Source organism: Podarcis erhardii, assembly GCF_964252035.2.
Source record: "Podarcis erhardii genome assembly, chromosome: 2".
Classification (NCBI taxonomy): Eukaryota; Metazoa; Chordata; class Lepidosauria; order Squamata; family Lacertidae; genus Podarcis; species Podarcis erhardii.
This window is the reverse complement of record NC_138498.1, coordinates 85,306,139-85,320,222: the sequence shown is the minus strand read 5'-3', so window position 1 is coordinate 85,320,222 and position 14,084 is coordinate 85,306,139. Positions and strand designations below refer to the sequence as shown.

Here is a 14,084-nt window from a genome sequence, read left to right as displayed (position 1 = left end):
CTGGGAGAGTCCGCCCTTTTCTGCTGGTGAAGTTGGCAAAAATAATGTGGTGCTTATTATGCGTGAGGAGGCTACTCACCTGGCCTGGAGGACCAACTTGCCCTGGCATGCCAGGAATACCCGGTGGTCCTGGGGGGCCTGGAGGCCCAATGGTCCCTCGCTCTCCTTTCACACCTTCGCGACCCTGCCAGCAAAGAACATATGCAGTAACACGTAATACAGAAGGGGGTGCCTTATACAGAGTCCATCTGGCTTTTCCTGACTGGCAGTGGCTTTGCAGGTTTCTCAGCCCTGCTGCCTGAGGCCCTTTTAAGCTCATTGGGGCTGGGGATTCACCAGCGATCCTTTATTTATTTACTATTATCATCATCAACAATCTCATTGATTAATTTCTTTTCATGAGGCATCTAATAGCAATTTACTACACACACACACACACACACACACATTGTGCTTTTCGGGGGGGGAGTGTATGAATGAGGTGCATCAGTACTCATATATTGATAGAAGTGCTGTGGGCGTCAGCACAAAATGGCTGCCAGGGGCAGCAAAAAAAGAGGTACTGGTACTTCATATTGTAGAGTACGTTACCAAAAAAGGGAGAAAAGCCCAATGTGTGCATATTTTATACACACACAATTTAAAAAGAAAAGAAAATGAAGCTCTAATAATTAACTACAGCTTCCCCTCAGTAATTTTCTAGTACTCTCTCTAATCTGCACTGCTTGGCAGCCTGTATTCCTTCAGAACATAAGAACCCTCCTGGAGCAAGCCCAAGACCATAGCTGTCAACGTTTCCCTTTTTTAAAGGGAAATTCCCTTATTCCAAATAGGATTCCTCGCAAGAAAAGGGGAAAGTTGACAGCTATGCCCAAGACCCATTTAGTTCAGAGTGGCAAACAGATGCCTGGGGGAAGCCTGCAAGCAGAGTCGGAGTGCAACCGAACTCTCCCCATACGTCATTCCCAGCAACTGGGGTTCTGAGGCAGACTGCTTCTGGCAGTGGAGGTAAAACCTCTGAATGCCAGTGCCTCCAAATACCTGTCTAAAGCTCCCAGAAACCCTGTAATTTCTAATGATTCCCTTTTAGGTTTCCCCCCAAAAAAATCTGGAGGATGTAGCTCTATCCTCAGGGTCAGGTTGTGCCTCAAACTCAGATAGCATCTTAAATGAAAAATATCAACTTATCGGTCAGGTCACAGTGACATGAAAAGCAGTAAGTTTTGAGTAATAGAGTAGCTGAGGCTGACAATCCCACTCAATGCCCAGCTGCAGTCACAGGGCTTTTCCTATACTGTCAGTGTGTAAAGAATAAATGCATGAACAAACAGAGGCTTAAGTATTGCATGGGGAGGAATTCAAAATTGCGCTGCTATGATTGTTCAGTCACCACGAGCATTTCTGCTTGCTAGATAGAACAATCTCCCTGTGATGACCCCAAGTTGACTTCTCTCAATCTCCTAAAAGAGATTTGGTGGGAGAAGGTGCACACAGGAAGGAAAGCCCAATTGCACTATTGGGACTCGGGGGGCTGCCTCCCAGTAGCGCAACTATTTAATTGAATCTGGCTCATGGGATTCAGACATCTTTCCCCAATAATATTGATATTATTGTTATTATTATTTAAATTTGTGTACCACCCTTCATCCAAAGATCCCAGGGCAGTTCACAACAGAAAAATACAATGCGAGAACACAAAATACATAATAAAACAGAAACAAACCAATATTTCCTCTTCCACAAACACACTTAAAAAGCCACAGAATGTTAATCAGCCAAAGGCCTGGTTGAAGAGAGACGTTTTCACCTGATGCCTCAAAGTGAATAATGAAGGTGCCAGGTGGCCTCCCTGTGGAGAGCATTCCACACGTGGGGAGCCACCACAGGAAAGGCCTGTTCTCATGTTGTCAACCTCCAGAATGTGCATGGGGGAGGCACACAAAGAAAGGCCTCAGATGATGATCACAGGGTCTGGTTGGGTTCGTATGGAGAAAGGTGGTCCTTGAGGGCACTGCGTTCCTGAGCTGTTTATGGGAGATCTACCCAGCATGCAAAGCATATTGTTCATTTATTGCTGGGAAAATACAATTGCATTTTGTAGTTGGCAGCACTGCCTGTGATCTAGTTGCCCAAGAGGCACAGGCACCTAATGGATACTGCTAGCCAAGGTGGGGATACCGGCAAACTTGTTTTATGCTTAAGATAATATTTTATTCTCTTGTTAATTGTGCTGTTTTAAACATGCATTTGATATTTGACATCCTTTAAATAATGTTTTCTTTTTAAATGTTTAAGGTAATGTTTTAATTACGCTGCTTTGAATATATACTTCATATTTGATGTTCTTCAGTAATGTTTTATTCTGGAATGTTTTATGTGGCGTTTTAATGTGCTGTAACCTGATGTGAAATTCTTTTCTTTAAAATTTCAAGTTGTTTGGGAATAATAATAATGCCACCTTTCAAAAGCAAAGGTACTTACATCTCGGCCAGACGCTCCAGCTTCACCTTTGTCCCCCTAAATAGGAAAAATGAAAACAAGATTTTTATCATTAAAATTACCATTGTGCAGTACAGACAGGATTGAGCCATGCCTTCCTACTCTTGGTATTCCTTAAACAGAGAGGTCCAAGCTTCCTTGGATCCCTACACCTAGTAGTAGAAGAGGTGCTGCACTCTCCAGACTAGAATATCCCTGCAGCACACCCTGGGCAGGGCTGGGGTGGCGGCAGGTCAGGGTTGTGGTGGGAGTGCCAGATTGCCTCTGCCCATGTACCTGTACTGTCCCAACCTTGCTGCCAACCTGCCTTGCTTCAGCCCAGTCCAGGTAAGCTTCAGCAAAACCAGTGTTGGAAGGGCAGCTCTGCCCCACCGCACCGGCGGCTGCTGCCTTACACTCATCACTGCACAGCTCACTGACACTCTTAATGCAAAGTGGCTGCTATGAGCTACAGAAGGATGGTGATCATGCTGGAAATAATGGTACCTCTGATGAGGGGTTTGTTTCATCATAATGCCCCCCCCTGCTTTCTGATAGGCTGCAAGTAGGCTGGCTAGCAGGAGGAGGTTTGGCTAACATACTAGGAAAACATATAGGGCATTTACCTTCCTCCCATCTTCTCCTGGAGTCCCATCTTCACCCTGGAAAATAAAATGTCACATCTATGTTACAGCTCCAAGGTCTGCTTAGAGACCAATCGCTCTGATCTTCCCATTTGCTGCAATATCTGATAAAAAGTGCTCTTTCAGTCTCCCACACTTCCACCCCACCAATACAATCCCTTGCCTGTCAGGCCTGAAGCCCCACTTCTCCAGCAGGGGATGGGGGTCAGGCCCATCACTCACATTCTTCCCATTCAGCCCAGGTTTGCCGTCATCGCCAGGCTTGCCCTGGAAAAGAAATGCAAGTTGTGAGCCAAGAGAGGGAACCGAGACACTGAACTGCCCAGGATCACCGTAAAGAAACTGGGATTTGAATCTGCATCAATTGAGCACAAGATCACCCTTTGTTCGTTATACTCTGGCTTTCATCCTTCAGTGAAAAAATATTTAAACATAACAATTTCAAAAGGAGGAAGAGGCAAGGGAGACCTTTCCGGGAGATGTTAAAACGTCCCAGTTTTGGTACGGGCCATGCTGCTCAGAAAATTGTGTTTCAAGGCTGCGTTCACACGATGTAAAACTGTGGATTGGCCAATGTTGGCTGGTAGGGTTGATGCGCTAATGACCAATGCAATCTGCACTATAGCCTGTGGAGATACATAACAGAGGCAATCTAGTAGAATTATGAAGCAGAAGGTTGCATTCAACCCAAAGCAATGCCAGGGTCGTCCGAAAGCACACCTTTCCTCCTTTCAGAAGAACTACGCACTTCCATCACCTGCCTCTTGGGAGTGCCCAGGTGCACGTCCAGTCTTAAATGTACCACCCATTGACTGTCCTTACAAACAGCAAAGCTGTTTCTCTTTGATTGTCCTGCAAACTCACTATTCCTCTTATCATACAGGATGGGACACAGAAGAAGAGCAACGTCATAACAGGAGCCACTACAAGGAAGTATGATGTTGGGTGTGTATTATCAGGGATCAGCTGCACAATACTATCAGTGGGTGCAGAATACCATCCTTCATGCCTAAGCACATTACTCACAGGCAATCCTGGAGGTCCTGGGGGGCCACTTGCTCCAGGAGGACCCTGCTCGCCACGCAGACCTGCAAGACCCTGCAAAGGGGGGGGGAGGCAAAGAGGTGAGAAGTAGACCCCTGCTAGTCTGCAAAGCAGAAGAGAGACCCAACTCTTCATAAGATACTTAGCAGCTGAGATTAAGAAATCTCTCACAGTGTGGAAAGGGAATGCCAAGCACCCTTTAGGATGGGTAAGACAACAGGACTCTATACAGACTGCACTATGATCAGCAAGAGGAAAATTAAAATAGGCCAGGGTTTTCTGTAGTCCCTGAAGACCACACTAAGGTGCTTAAGTGCTAATCACTGACAAGAAGAAAGGCCAGGAGCTGTGCTCAAGCAGACTAAGGAGATGGAGAAACAGTAAATGGTGGACTTGCTGTAAGATTTCAGCTTCTAAGTAGCACCTCACTTTTGAAACAGGATTGCAAGAGAAAGTACAGTGGTACCTCGGGTTACATACGCTTCAGGTTACAGACTCTGCTAACCCAGAAATATTACCCCGGGTTAAGAACTTTGCTTCAGGATAAGAACAGAAATCGTGCTCCGGCGGCGCAGCAGCAGCAGGAGGCTCCATTAGCTAAAGTGGTGCTTCAGGTTAAGAACAGTTTCAGGTTAAGAACGAACCTCCAGAACGAATTAAGTACTTAACCCGAGGTACCACTGTATCAGCATTTGAGCTCAAAACTCACATAGCCTGATGTGAGGTACCCATACTTACATCTCTGCCAGGATCGCCCTGCTTCCCAGGATCACCCTAGGGGTGGGGGGAATAAGACGTGGATGTGATTGAGAGCCAGGCATACAGCAAACTTAGAATCTAGTGTGCAGGAGATGCAACACCATTTTATTTATTTATTTCATGTCTAAGATGGTAAGATACTTTAAACAAGCCCCAGAGGCAGGTATAATCACATCATTGTTATTTTATTTGCAACAGCTAATATTTATTGGTACCCGACCCCTGACCTCCCACCCACCCCAATTTCTCTACACACAGTGCTGGAGAGGCAAAAAGTCTGTTTTTTTTCACAGAAACATCTCTCTTCTTACGTTTAAAGTCAGGTCTGGTTCTAGAGCAAAACAAGAGGTTCATTTAGGAGTCTATAAGAACACATTTACTACTTGGACAAATGTGTTTAATTCCCTTTTTAAGGTGACACAATGTGATCCAATTAAAACTAAATTAGGCTTGTTAAGGAGTGTACAAGCTTTCACATTACAAAGCTCTCATCACTAGTCAGAATCACATTCCGCCTAACGAAGACTGCTGTGAAAGTCAAAAGTTTTCTCTTGCGCCAACTAATCTGGCCCAATAAACACTCTGAGGACTTCTCCTAATTTGGGGCCAAAAGATCAACCCAGCTTCCTTATTATAGACATATTGCTAAGGCAGATGGCAAATGCTACAAAATGGCTGCCTGTTCTAATCACTCTAGGTATGGTCTTTAGAGCAGCTCACAGGACAGCTGACTGGGCTGACAATGACACAGTCCTACTTCGGCTTAGCTATACCTGCAAATTGTATCTTTTACCAAGCATTACACTTACCCTTGGGCCTGCAGGTCCTGTTTGACCAGGCTTCCCATCTAACCCATTCCGGCCATCTTGCCCTGGAGGGCCTCGGTCACCCTGGAGGAGAATTAAATGAGAGTGAGTGCCGAGTGTTCTGGACCACAGTGCTCTGGAAGGTAGCAAGCAGGAAGAATGGGAGCTGTGGGAAACGTTTTCTATGCTCTGGATCTTTGGAAAACCTCTAGCCCATGGGCTTAATTGTGCAAGCCACGCCCATCTGTCAGTCACCTGACATTACACATGAAGCTCTGTTATCTCTGGTCTAAGCACTAAGTGCTAAGATTGGAGACAAGAGATCCTTTATCTCCAGTCTTAGCACTAAGCACCACAGCACTAAGACAAGACATTAGCTTATCTCCAATCTTAGCAGTGTGTTGCCTAGTGCTAAGATTAGCGATAAGCCTCTGCCCGCTCTTTGACAGTTGTATCTCCCATCACTAAGACTGGAGATAAGCCTCTGCACAGTCTTTAAAAGGCAGGTGTGAAAAAGCCTCTGATCTTTAAGAGGCAGTAGGAAGAGGCATATCTGCAGAATTAAGGCTGTGGGATCTCTGCCACTATTGTTTGTCATCAGTCATAATTTCAGTGGCTCCATAAAGCTCCTGAGGTACTGAGCAATATCAGAGACAGTGGCAGCAAGAACCATGGAAGAAGTGCACTGCATTAGTGTATAAAGTTGTAGCTATTTTATAATTTCTCCATTTAAATCCAAAATTCGCTATCCGAAACAAAAATTGGCATCAGAGAAAACCTCAGCTTTCTTTTTTAAAAAGTAAACAAGCTGTTGCTATTGTGGATAGAAGTGGGTACAGCATTTACTTGGGAGAATGATAAATACAGTGAGTTTCCATGGTTCTCACCCTCACCTCTAGCATCCTAAACGTCAGAGCTCTCTTACCTTCTCTCCCACAGGACCTCGGTCTCCGGGGTCACCCTGCAAAATGAAAGAGATGAGCACGTGCTTAGTTTGCAAAGAACCACACAGAGCTGGGAATTAAGCTCCCCAGAAATCATACAGGGAGCAGGACACATCAAGGCAGACAGAAAAAGACTTACACGAACTCCAGGGAGACCTCTGGAGCCTTCAATTCCCTGCAAGAGAGGGGCAAAAAAAGGAGGGTGTGAGAAGGGTGTGTGGCTGATGTTTAGAAATTTTTAGGCCATTTACGCCAACAGCCCTTGTCTTTCCATCCAAGGGTTCTCAGTCATACAAATATAATAAAATGTGATAAATAAAACAGCAATATAATACACTCAGAAACAAGGCAGGTTAAAACATCAACAGGACTCCAGTTTAAAACCAGTTCAAACGTATTTACAAATCAGCTTGTGGGCTAGGGACTTGTCTAAATAAAAATGCCATTGACTGCCGCTGGAAGGTCATTAGAAGTAAGGCTAGCCAGGGCCCAATTGACAAAGAGAAATACACCCTTGAAGCCACTTGCTATCCACTACAAAGTCACTTACCCCTGAGATTATCCCTCATTACCCTCTCCAAGGCATGATTATCTTTTGCTTTGATGCACCAACCCTTCCTACTCAAAGCAATGTACAGAGAACCATAAACACGAGTGGCCAACATGGCCCTCACTGGCACCCATGTGCCCCCACAGGCCCTCCCTGGCCCCCACAGTGGTCTTCTCCTGTTGAAATTGGAAGAAGCATTCTGCTGTAGCCAATAGAACAGATTGCGGTGTGTGTTTTCTCCCGATATAGATGAGACAAAAGCCCCAAAAAGTTCAGCAATCCCTGCCGTAAACAATAGGAGATGAAGCCATTCCAAACCTAGAAACCTGCCCTTCATCCCCTTTATATCCAAAGTTTGTTTCTTCTCCAGTGGCTGCTCTACATTGCCTCAGTCTTAGCTTGATGAGGTTTTGGGTATCCTCAGATATAACTCCAATGAACCGGCACCTACTCGTTCTCCTGGCAGGCCAGGTAAACCAGCATCTCCTTTGACGCCTTTCATTCCATCTTCTCCAGGGTCCCCTGGCTCCCCCTGTAAAGGAAACAGTGGTGCAGTGAGTGAGGAAACAACAACGGCATGCCCTCACTTCTCATTAACCAATATCCACAGAACTATTTCTGAAGAATGCCCAAGGGTGATTGATTTCTCTGAGGGTCAGACTGGACATGATGCTCAAATGCCCATATGGGATTTCCTTCCTGTGTAAAGAGCAGAGGATTGTAGTACAGGGGGAAGGGGGAGGGTTAATCCCCCCCCACACCTCCTGTGATCTTGATTATTTATCAGCTCCCCCCATTGATTCTATTTGCATTTATTTTATGAAAAACACCCTTCATGTGTCAGGTTTAGCACTTCTCTCACACAAGACATGGAACACTGGCAGTTTCACTAGTTAAGGTTTATTTAGCAATAACAGGTGGTCCATGGGGTCACGAAGAGTCGGACATGACTAAACAACAACAACAAGGTTTTCAGCAGTCCGAGCTTTTCACAACTCATTCCTCACTGTCAGAGTCAGTTGACTTGACTGACTTCCGGCCCCTCCCAAGGCCAGATATATGCCTTCCTGCTGGTCTTCCTTTGTTCTAATCATTTGCTCCGCCTCCTACTTCTTGGAGACTCAGGTGCAGCCAATTCCTCCTCCTCTGGAGTTGAATCCAACCCCCTCCTACCACCTGCCTCCTGCTCCTTCATCTCTGTGCTGCTGCGAAAACATACAAGCAGCATTCCAGAGCGAGGAGGGCTTATCTCCCTTTCGTTGTGGAAAAGAATCAAGCTTCTGTTTTCCTCTGCCTCTTCCTCCCCTTCTGCGGATTCCTCTCTGCTGGCCATGTCTCTGACACCATGTTAAATGCAAAGACATTCAATGTTCTGTCTAGTCTAGCCCCTAAGCAGCATCTCTTTGCAGGACATAACTGTTGGGATTTCCGCTCCCACCAAGAATGCTGGCAGTCCAGAGGCCGCCATCTTCCCGCCACAGTTCCCAGCAGGTAGGGTGGATGGGATCTTGGAGCCAGATCACTCACCTTCTCGCCTTTTTGTCCTCCTCCTCCAGGTCCTGTACCAACCTGCAGAGCAGAAAAGAGGAGGGGTATGTTAGACACTTGCAAAGTCAGAGCCAAAGCAAAATACTGCCTCTGGGGAGGAAAACGTGGAACTTACTGTCTGGCCTGGGGGTCCAGGCTGACCCTGCAAGGGGAAGGGGGTAAGTGGGAAGAAGAAAGGAAAACAAAGATTCAGCACTATGTCCCAGGCAAGAGCAAAGATAAACATCACATTTGTTAGTAAGGAGGATGGGGCATCCCTGATGCACACCATGAAAAGCACACATTCCTGTATCTCCAGCGGGCATTGAGGGCTCCAGGTTTCTTTCAGAGGGATAATGCTGGACATGCAGTCAAGAAGGGGTGGGTGTTCAGAGATGGCCAGCTAGTTCAGCCTCCTCTGCTTGGATGATTAATGACATATCCTGCCTTTCTTCCATTTTAGGATTTTAGGAAGCTTTCCCAGGTGATTACCCATTCAGGCACTGATCAAATATTGAGCCCCAGCAAGGCTGCTGCATCATTAGCCTTCAGAGTCATTTCCCTGGGAGGCAGGCTGCCAACTCCAGCACCAGCATACGAAGAATACGAAGCACCCATTGCCAGGATTTGCCCTTATTAGTGTAATGTGAAGAAGTGTGACAACAGCATCTTCAGTGCCAAAAACCTTTGGGATGTGACCACAAACAGATGGCACTGGAGGATGCCAGACTGAGCGCTCAAGGAAACAGAAAGGAGCCAGAACTTGTGTAGGCCAAGAGCTTGGGGGCACAGGAGACTCGGCTTGCCAGTGTGGACACAAGGAAGGGAAATAGATTTGAACGAGGAGTGTGGAGAGCAAAAGCCAGCCCCTGTAAAAGCACTGCTGGGAGGTTCTGAATGTTCACTGCATCTGTTTTATACAAGGATCTGTGTGTCTGTGTGTGTCTGGAAGTTCCCATGGTCAGGAAGAAACATGGAGGCAGCTTGCTGTTGTAATAATACTAATGCCACTACTAATTTTATTTGTACCCCATCCATCTGAATGGGTTGCCCCAGCCATTCTGAGTGGCTCTGTATTAAGATAATATGTTTGTTTTGCAGCCCTGTTTGGTGCCAGTAACCATGCACCTGTCCGTTCTCATCTGGAGCCCCACAGCAAGGTCTATGCCTCTGGGCAAGATCTCAAGCAGATGACATAGATTGGCTAGAGCAGCCCTTAGTGGGAAAAGCACAGCTACTCACAGGATCTCCTCGGTCACCCTTTGACCCTGGTGCTCCAGGACTGCCCTGCAAAGGGAAAAAGCAACATAGTAAAAGCAAGCCTGGGGTAGGTGGGTGCTGCAACCGAGTCAAGGGGTGCACAATGGGCTCTTACATTTCTCCCATCTTCACCTGGGTCGCCTTGGTCCCCCTTCTCGCCAGGGAGCCCTCGGCTTCCTGGCAGACCCTGCGATGTGAAAAAGAAATGAAAATAATCAGAACGTTATCAGGTAGCCAATATCACACTGGGAAAGGCCTGGGGCATTGCCTTGTGGAACTGGCTAATTGGAGTGAGGCTGGACGGGGAAACTAGTCAGTGGAAGGGGGCAATCAGAGGGCCGAGGAATTCAATGCTGTGTTGAAAAGGAAATTCTCCTTTTCAACTCCACAAGGGAAGACTCCACAAGGGAAGGTGTTCAAAAAAGGGTGAGAGGCTGCCAGCTCTGCAGGCAAGGGGTGACACAACTGGGCTCCTGAGCCCCACAGGGGTGTCGCAGAAAGAATGTAGTTGGTCAAGGGAGCCGTGGACTCAAAAAGCTTGAAAACCTCTGGCGTATGCTAATATGTCAACCTTCCAGGCTAGGCCCATACAAGAAGCAAAAGATTGCACAGCAGCTCTTCTGCTCAAAGGACGGAGTTTTATGCTGTGACACTGAAGGGATGGCAAGTCAGTGCTGGCAAGTCATCTCACCCACAGTCCCCTGCTTCAGTGTTTACAGCATCCTGTATCTATGTCTCCATGACTTTTCTTAGAAATAATTCCCAACTTCATGCCACACATCCCCTGCTTGGGCAGTGCTTCCACTGTACTTACCCGCAGACCCCTCTCTCCAGGTTTGCCCGGTAGACCTGGTTCACCCTTGGGAGAGAAAAAAAAAAGAAGAAATGAGAGAGGGCTAAGTACTTGAACATGATTTTGGTATTGCATACATTATGTGTAGGCTATATTTAAAGAAATGGACAGTTGGTGGAGTATAAATCTCTTATTTTTGCATTTTGTCTTTGATAAGTAAAAGAAAAAGCAGGAACATCAGAGTGGGAAGGTGGCAAATTGAGAAGTTCTTACTTACTGGGGTTCCTTCATCTCCTTTGTCACCTCTTTCACCCTAGAAGCAAAGAATCCACAGCAGAGAAGTTGTTTCCATCCTTCTTATTATCACCGAAATACAACCACACCTTCAGCAGGCCCTGTGCTAAAGCCTAAGTACCCTCAAATGAATCTACTTGTTAAGTATGCACATGCCTTGCCCTGTTGCAATCTAAACCAATAAGCCAGCAGCATGGTCACCATACAAATGCATGGCTAAAAAAAAAAAAAAAGCTGGTACTCAAAATGCAAGTTTAGGATAAAGGTAGATCCCAGGTCTGAAAAAGGTGCAGTCTCTTTTCTCTTACTTACCTCTTTTCCTCTCTGTCCCATCTGTCCAGTAAGTCCAGGTCTTCCTGGTTCTCCTCTCTCACCTGGGTCTCCTGGGTCACCCTAAGCAAGAGAACCATTGGGCAAGGAAATGAACATGACATTAATACAAATAATGCGGGATCCTAAAAGAGCCCCAAACTGACCACCAGGCACTGGAACCTCTCTGAAAAGACTAAAAGGTGCTTCTGCCCCCAACGCCTACACAGCCTGCATAGAACCACTCTCTGGGAGCCAGGATAGTGTGTTGGACTTGAACTGGGGAGGTTGAGATTCCTGCTCTGCTATGAAGCTCACTGGCTGGGACTCTAGTTCCCAGCCCCAGCCAGCATGAACAGTGATGAAAAATTATCTGAGTTGGCATCCAGCAACATCTGGAGGTTCACTGGTTCCTTATCCCCACATTACATACTCTCTCTTTCTCTCTCTCTTACACACACACACACACACACACACACACACACACTATAACGATGCAAGCACCACTTGCCTAGCCCAGACTTCATCAGCACCCTTTTGCTCCCTTCAGCCAAAGCACAATAATTACCTTTGCACCCGTCTTGCCAGTCAAACCAACAATCCCCTGTTTTGGAAGGGAAGGGAAGCAGATAATTAATACGGTTCTATGTCACTCAGGAAAGCAGAGGCTCCTACAGAGGCTGAGGCCACATTCTCTTTCAGATAAGTAAGGGTTAACACCATGGGGGAAAGGGGGAAAATAACTCTTCTTCGGATGCACAGTGCTAACCCTTCCGCATGAATATATAGCAGGCTGAGCAGACATGACTCACATCTGCTGCTTGTGCAAATGCTGGCAAGCTTTGAACCTACTGGAGGTAGGAACCAAGGCACTGCACAGACATCAGCCCATTGGGTCAAATCAGAGAGCAGAGGCTGAAGAGATCCCTCTTCTTCAAAATAAAGAGGGGGACTAACAGAGCCCTGGTGCACAGCTGGTTGCCTGAACACAGATCCAGGAAATCAGGATAGGACTCACCCTGTCCCCTTGCTCTCCTTTTGGACCAGGTGACCCTGGGACACCAAGTCCAGGCGGCCCCTAAAAGGAAAAACAAAGCCATGTCAGGATAAAAACTAGTTGAGGAGATGTGATGCATGCATCCCCCATGCAACACATACACACTGATTTCACATCATATTTACTCCAAAGTTCCACAATACATTAATAAGATTTGGGCAAGTTGGTCTTGCTATATGGAAAGATGGGATTCCATTACCTGTAGCAGTGAACTATCTTTTTATCAAATGGTCATAAAAAGAGAGTTTCAACCATTAGTCAGATCTTGCTTAACTGGATGGGCACAGTCATGATTAATCATCTCAAATGGTAGGGGTTTGAAGTAGAGCGGGGCAAAATGTTTTCTGGAATGGAGGGAGAAATCCATCTTCCGTTCTCAGTATCGGCTGGACAGGCAGCTGGTAGAAGGAGCCCTGTAACCTCCACCAAGGATGAACCACCATCCTGCTCTGCCCAGCTTCCTGCCACCAAAACAATGAGTAAATTTTGCAACATTCTCTAGCTTGGCCTTATAGCATCTGCTTTCCTCATAGGTGGCCACACAAATCTACTACGATTGTTATTTAACAGATTTCTAGCCCGCCTTTACTTCTCAGAGTAAAGTTGTTAGGCTTCTGTCCAGAAATGTATATAATCCCTGACAAAGTTTGTAGCAGTGAGCATCTCAGTTTGGCTTGAAATCCGGACTCTGGAGTCAAAAGAATCAAGTTCTGCACACTGCATCATCACATCCGGCATGCGCTGAGACATCTTGACCACTCACACGCTCTCCTTTGCTTCCGGCATCTCCTCTGGGTCCAGGTGGCCCCTCTGGTCCTACAAGGCCCCTCTCCCCCTAAAGAAAGAAGATAGCAACACAGCTTCAGTAGTTAATAGTGGCAATCTCTTGCTTCCCATACTATTAATGGAGATGAGCACTGCGGTTTTGTAAGACGCTACCCAAATTGAGGGATGAAGCCACCAGAAAAAAGAAGAGTGTGCCACAACGGTGGGCTTTAAATAATTAATTCACAGTGGTTTTCTCCAAGAGAATATATAGCAAAACAGGCTTGTTTCTAAGCTACACTGCCTACTTTGCAAGTCCCTACTGAGAGGCAGATATGTTTCCATGCTGTTACCTTGTCTCCTTTGATTCCTGACTGACTGGAAGCCTAGAAGAGACACACAAGGGAAGAACCTGCTGAGTATAATTTTAACATTATCAACCCATGGAAAGGGACTTCTTACCCACTGGTTGCAAGCTGTGCGCAAAGCAGGAAGGGAGGCCAGGATCTGCCCACTTCAGGGTGAGGGCGTGATGAAGCTTTCCATCTGCCCATTAGCTGTGCAAGATGGTGAAGGTGTGCAGGTGGCATAAAAAGCCTCCCGTCTGTTTTCCACCCATGCAACAACCAAGGTGCCTCTGTGGGGTGCTATATGCATGTTCTCACACATGGCACACAACATAATCTCTAGTTACCCAGTTTGCTTCTAGTATGTCTGAGTAGCTAATGTGAAGGTGGAAATACCTCAAGGAGAGGGGATGAGAGATTATACATTGGCCACTATTTCCAGCCCAGGAATAAAACCACCAGCAGGGCGGGGGTTGGGGGAGGGTTAGGGAAGAAAGCTAGGATGCG

At 46.4% G+C, this 14,084-nt stretch overlaps 1 protein-coding gene across 5 annotated transcripts in view; it reads right to left on the bottom strand.

The window, feature by feature from the left end:
* COL7A1 (collagen type VII alpha 1 chain) overlaps window positions 1-14,084 on the bottom strand; it is a 106,255-nt gene that overhangs the window by 40,528 nt on the left and 51,643 nt on the right. For all 5 annotated transcript variants that reach the window (XM_081850977.1, XM_081850980.1, XM_081850978.1 and 2 more), the window contains 21 exons: window positions 13,584-13,616; window positions 13,229-13,300; window positions 12,427-12,486; window positions 11,977-12,012; window positions 11,412-11,492; window positions 11,083-11,118; window positions 10,827-10,871; window positions 10,128-10,199; window positions 9,995-10,039; window positions 8,889-8,915; window positions 8,753-8,794; window positions 7,677-7,757; window positions 6,815-6,850; window positions 6,657-6,692; window positions 5,735-5,815; window positions 4,905-4,940; window positions 4,149-4,220; window positions 3,345-3,389; window positions 3,105-3,140; window positions 2,482-2,517; window positions 80-184 (listed from right to left, as the gene is read on the bottom strand). In XM_081850977.1, coding sequence (XP_081707103.1) covers window positions 80-184; window positions 2,482-2,517; window positions 3,105-3,140; window positions 3,345-3,389; window positions 4,149-4,220; window positions 4,905-4,940; window positions 5,735-5,815; window positions 6,657-6,692; window positions 6,815-6,850; window positions 7,677-7,757; window positions 8,753-8,794; window positions 8,889-8,915; window positions 9,995-10,039; window positions 10,128-10,199; window positions 10,827-10,871; window positions 11,083-11,118; window positions 11,412-11,492; window positions 11,977-12,012; window positions 12,427-12,486; window positions 13,229-13,300; window positions 13,584-13,616 — 1,113 coding nt within the window. The remainder of the gene's footprint in view (window positions 1-79; window positions 185-2,481; window positions 2,518-3,104; window positions 3,141-3,344; window positions 3,390-4,148; window positions 4,221-4,904; window positions 4,941-5,734; window positions 5,816-6,656; window positions 6,693-6,814; window positions 6,851-7,676; window positions 7,758-8,752; window positions 8,795-8,888; window positions 8,916-9,994; window positions 10,040-10,127; window positions 10,200-10,826; window positions 10,872-11,082; window positions 11,119-11,411; window positions 11,493-11,976; window positions 12,013-12,426; window positions 12,487-13,228; window positions 13,301-13,583; window positions 13,617-14,084) is intronic.